General features: G+C 37.7%; 1 protein-coding gene across 1 annotated transcript; it reads left to right on the top strand.

Annotated features, from left to right (window-relative positions):
- Positions 1-1,074: 1,074 nt before the first annotated feature.
- Positions 1,075-3,601, top strand: LOC145007147 (uncharacterized). The gene is made up of 3 exons (XM_078966130.1): positions 1,075-1,314; positions 3,169-3,240; positions 3,371-3,601. The coding sequence occupies exons 1-3, from the start codon at positions 1,075-1,077 to the stop codon at positions 3,599-3,601; spliced, it is 543 nt and encodes a 180-aa protein (XP_078822256.1).
- Positions 3,602-5,804: the final 2,203 nt, after the last annotated feature.

Here is a 5,804-nt window from a genome sequence, read left to right as displayed (position 1 = left end):
TTTGAATAATTTTTGTCAGGTTACTCTCATGCAACTCTTAGAATAGATTACAATGTTTTTCATAACAGATCAATAGCAAAATCTTGACATGTACATACTATAGAAATTTAGAAATGTTTAAATTAACAAATGTTTCACTGCAGATGAATGGTAAAAAGGGGTCAACAAAAAACCATTTTTACAATAGTCGATATCACAAAAATGATGGAAATGCTTAGGCTATTTGACAAAGTTGACAAATTTTGAGGTATGTTTAATAAATTCCTTTGTATACTTGAGAAATTTGAAGGCAAATGGGTTTTTTGACTTTTAAGTTCAAATTTATTAGCCGTTTCTTTGATTCATTTACAGAAAAAATGCCTTGACTTTGGCTCCATTTCATGTCGAACTAGGGACCAATGATGTGTATGTTGAGGCTTAGTGATTCCCAATGTTTAGGTTTACGTCTATGTCTATTTTTGTCTATATATATATATATATATATATATATATATATATATATATATATATATATATATATATATATATATATATATATATATATATATTTTCTCCTGTTACCTTCGTTTGTGATGTTCATTTTTCTTCTATTTCGATTCAAAGGTTTGTGTTTTTCTAAAGATGAATGGATGGAGATCAAATTGGACTGGTGCAACATCTTTTCATGACAATGTTTTCTGCTTTTGTGTTACATCATGCCTAATAAAATGAAGTTTTCATTTTTTGTTTCTTAAGGTTTTTGTGAAAATTTTATTTTAAAGATAAGGTGATGAATGTGTCTATTTTTTTTCTGTATATTTTTCTTTAATTTTTATTTTTATAGTAATCTTGAGTATTTAGAGGATTTGATGATTATCCGGTTAGCATGGTTTATTTGGTTCTTATCTTTGTTTAGACAGATATCCTATTTGTTAGTATTGGTAGTTAGCCTTTTGTGATCAAACTCTATTTATTGTGATCGTTTGTAACCTGTTTAGTGAGAAGAATGAAGACCAATTAAATTCGGTTTATACTAAATATTTCATGGTATCAAAGCAGATTGTTTTCTAGGGACAATATCAATCTTCGACAAGCATGGTGGGAGATATACCAGAAGGATCCGGTAAGAAAGACGATGAGACGATTGATACCACTTTGCCATTCTACATCCACCCGTTGGATTATCCCAAACAAGTTCAAGTAAATGACTTGTTGAATGACAACAATTACAACGAATGGAGACAAGAGATGACAGATTTTCTCTTGGCGAAAAACGAGATTGGATTAATAAATGGAACGGTGAAAAAGCCTGAGTCAACATCACCCACGTACAAGGCATGGATTTGAGCTGATGCTATGATAAAAGGGTGGTTAACCATAACGATTGAGAGGGAAATAAGAACAAGTTTTTGATATGCGAACACCTCCTCAGAGATCTGTTCAGACCTTCAAGAGCGATTCGAAAAAGAGGGTGCACCTCGTGCATATGAGTTGTGTAACATTATGAGTTCAGGGGTGTAATGTTCAGGGTTCAAAGTGAAAATATGAATGGTCAACTCAGCGAGTCCATGGGGAGACTCGGCGAGTAGGGTCGCGATTATGGTTGCGTGTCTAGCAGCCAACTCGGCGAGTCAGTGGTTGGACTCGGCGAGTTGGTGCTGTGTGGAGAAAACCCTAATCCCAGGGATTTGGCCCTATATAGAGAACATAATACCCTCTCCCTAGCCTCTTTGCTCTCCCTTGAAGTCCAGAAACCCTAATATTCATTGCGAGAGAATTAGATAACACTTGGATCTTAAATGGGTGTTTGTTGAAGAGATCTTTGAAGATTAAGAGGCTTGGAGCAAGGGGCTTTTCAAGGTTTTGACTTATTCTTCTGTTGGATCCTTCTTTTTAGGTAATGATTCACTGTTTGAGCTATTATTCATCTAGATCTATCATTTGTGGGATTTTTGGGTGTATATCTAGTGCTATCTTGTGTTTGGAGGTTAGATCTGAGGTTGCTGCCTTAGATCTAGAGTATTGATGATCCAAAAGAGCATAGAGTCCCTGTTCAAGAGATGTTGATGAAGTCTTTTAGCCCCAAACCTTAGCCCAAGAGTGTATTATGCTTAGATCTCCTTGGATTCACGTAAAGTTTGCCACTTTACGTGATGTATGGCTTTTATAAGAGTAGATCTATGGATTTGAGACCCTGCATGGCTTGGAAAGCCTCTGTATGGATTAAGAGCTAGTGGTACTCGACGATTCACATGGGTGCACTCTGCGAGTAGCATGAAGATAGGCAGAAACTCGGTGAGTTGGAAGAACAACTTGACGAGTTGGTTAAAGATAGCCTTGGACTCGGCGAGTCTAGTCTTGAGGTCCTAACCTTTTCTGGTTAAGATGAGAATCGGTGAGTCAAGGGATGACTCAGTGCGTTGAGTACGGTTTGACTCAGAGTTATGGGACTCGGCGAGTCTTGGGGCGACTCGGCGAGTTGAGTTGTGTTATGGGAGTTTTCAGAGCATGGGGACTCGATGAGTCAGCGGGTTGACTCGGCGAGTAGAGTCAGTCTGGAGGGTTTGCTTTGACTCAGGACTTTGACTTTGACCAAGAGTTGTCCAGTTGACTTCTAGGGATATTTTGGTTGTTATTGGTATTTATTGGTTTCGGTGATTCAGTGGTGGAGTTCATGTTAGTGGTCGGAGCAGCGTGATCTTGTTCTTCAGTCGGTAGTAGCAGGTGAGTCTTCTCACTATACTTTACCTTGAGTGGTAATTAGAGTCATGTGATAGAGTTATTGTATGCTATTTATGTGATGTGTGGCACTGCATTATTTCTATGGTATTTATGTTGTGTGTATATCAGAGTTAGGACCAGAAGGTCCACAAAGCTAGGACCAGAGGGCCCACAAAGTTAGGTTTAGAGTTATGTGCCAGTGTAATTGTATGCTATTTATTTTCTGAGATTTATTGTGATATGTGATATCCATGATTCTGAGTTATCAGAGTTAGGACCTTTGGGTCCTTAAAGTTAGGACCAGAGGGTCCACAGAGAGTTGGGACTGGAGGGTCCCACTAAGACACACAAAGTTAGGGCCCAAGGGCCCGCATAGTTATAACCTTAAGTGGCTAATATCTGTTAGATTGGTATTTTGGGGAACTCACTAAGCTTCGTGCTTACAGTGTTTTGTCTTATGTGTTTCAGGTTTCTCAGGTTCATGGGATGACACCGGCTCGATTGTACACACCAGGGGAAGCGTTTGTTTTGAAGATCCTGGTTTATTAATTGATTGAAAAATAGATTTATGTATTACAACTTAAACAAATGGGATTTTGAGGAAAAGTGTTAAAGAGATAAACTATTTTAATTTTCAAAATTTTTGTTTGAAAAATTGCGGTGTTACAAGTTGAAGCAAAATTTCCATGTAACGAGACAAGATGGGAGTTCTGTGTCGAATTACTACAATAAGCTAAGGTTAATTTGGAACGAATTGCAAATGGTACTTCCCACGCCACGATGCACCTTTGAAGGTTGCAGTTGTGGAATTGGAAAACAACTTAACGAGTTAAGAGAGAATAAAAGGACTTACGAGTTCTTGATGGGTTTGGACGATGATTTTACAGTGATTAGAACTTAAGTACTTGCTATGAAGCCGACACCCTCTATCGGAATGGTATACCATTTGTTAGTAGAAGACGAGCAACTAAGAGCAATCGTGGGTGGAGTGAAAAGGACTAGGATTGAGGCATCAGTGTTCCAGGTTCACTACAACTCACAACGGGGACAACAACAACGATTGTCGAAGCAAGCAACTCAATCGGTGATTAAAGTGACACAGAAATCCTCGAAATCAAATGGCGACATGAAGATTCAATATTCTCACTGCCAGCAAGATGGACACAGTAAGGACGGATGTTTCAAACTTATTGGGTACCCTGAATGGTGGCCCGTAAGAAAGATAAATCTAGGACAGCTTGTGTGGAGCTGGGCCCAAGTCCGATCCCCAGGCTTTCAGAAAAGCAATACCGACTCTTTGTTTAACACTTCAAGGAAGGAAAGAACATAACAAAAAAATCAATGGAAAACATGGCAGGTAGAAATGGAATTTATGATGGTGGATCGTCGAGTTAGGAGCCACCGAGCACATGACACATAGAAGTGATTTTTTGATTAATAAAACCCAAAACCCTAAAGACCCACCTGTTGTTATTACTAATGGAGACAAGGTTCAGGTCATGGGGGAGGGTGAGCACACTTTTCCAGGAGATTTAAAATTAAAAGGAGTTTTACTTGTACCAAGTTTTAATTACAATCTTCTTTCAGTTGGTAAATGTCACACCCCAAAACCATGAATGGCGGAAACATTCTGGGGCGGAGAACGTCATGTACAGTATCACAACAATGAATAGTAGTGAACAAGCTACAACATCATCCATTGCATTAATAATATAATTTCATACATGTGTGTTCTGTCAAAGTTATAGACACCAAAAATATACATATAAAAATAAAAGATGAGTTTTGAACGAACTCCATCTTCTCAAAAGCCTAACACTTGTACCTGTCTAGTGGTGACCTGAGAATACAAGTTATTTTGAAAGCGAGTATCAGCTTAATGCTGATGAGATCATAAGTATATTACTGTCTGAGTTTGTATGAAAACGTTTGAAAGTTGTTTCTGTAAGATGTTTTGTATAATGTTTGAACTCTCCTAGAAAACCCTATGTTTTCTACTAACTGTAGCCTTCTACCAAGGCATCTTGTGTTCGTGTGTATGTCTCTTGTTAGAGTGTGTGTTTCCCAAATCTGACTATCATTAACCAAAAATAAAGTTACTACATTACCGTGCATCGTGTGAATATTCACGAAGTGAATATAATGGGAAAATATTATTGTACTGTAGTATTTAAAATAAGTGACTACCGTGGTACTAACTACCTTAATACAAAAAGGTGTTCCAAATAACATGTGATCGACCTGTATCCTGCTACCGACTCTAGTAAAACGACGATGTAAGACGTCGTAAGAAATGACATTTGGCACCCGTAGACTTGCAAGTCCCACTGTAGCGAGCAACAAGGTGTAGGATAGTCAATCCGGTATAGATCTATACGCAAAGTCATACGCTCCCCAACTAAGGAGATTCGGGATACAAGAGCGGTCGTTGCAGGAAGTGCCATAACCCGCTCAATGGTTCACATAACTGCATAAATGTATATGTAATGAATGTGCTAACTGAAAGTTTAATCTTTCTCTGTCTAGCCTGTGTGTACTAAAATGTTCTGCTTGTGCTAGCCGTAATGTATGTTCTCTCTGTCTAGCGTGTATAGTAATGTACTATGTGTTTTAGTTGTAATGTGTGTTGTCTCTTTGTCTAACTTGTATAATAATATACTGTAAGTACTACTCAAACTGACTCATGAATGAACTCACTCATTGTATGTTTCATTGTTCTAGTTATAGTATTAGTATTCTCTTGTGCTACCCCTATGGTAACTTACTAATGATGTAACTGGTACGTATGAACATGGAAGTATACCCTTGCTAACCAAGGGTACTGAATGAACTGGAAGGACCTTTATTACTATATATGTACACATGATATATAATTAATATTTAAATGACCTTCGAACGGATACCCGATATCCCACCAGACCACATCTCAAACACGAAAAGGAAATAGGGCAGGCAGGCCTTCCTAAGTCTTTTAAACATTTCTTATATAAGTAAAAGAGTTTTGTAAAACAGTTTGAAACAATACGGTTTGATGAACAGTTTGAACGGTAATAAATCACTGGTTTTGTAGTTATTAATCACATGTGATTGATGTAATAACTATA

This window comes from Lactuca saligna, chromosome 7 (assembly GCF_052625555.1).
Source record: "Lactuca saligna cultivar CGN05327 chromosome 7, ASM5262555v1, whole genome shotgun sequence".
NCBI classification, from domain to species: Eukaryota; Viridiplantae; Streptophyta; class Magnoliopsida; order Asterales; family Asteraceae; genus Lactuca; species Lactuca saligna.
This window is presented reverse-complemented; position numbering and strand designations above follow the sequence as displayed.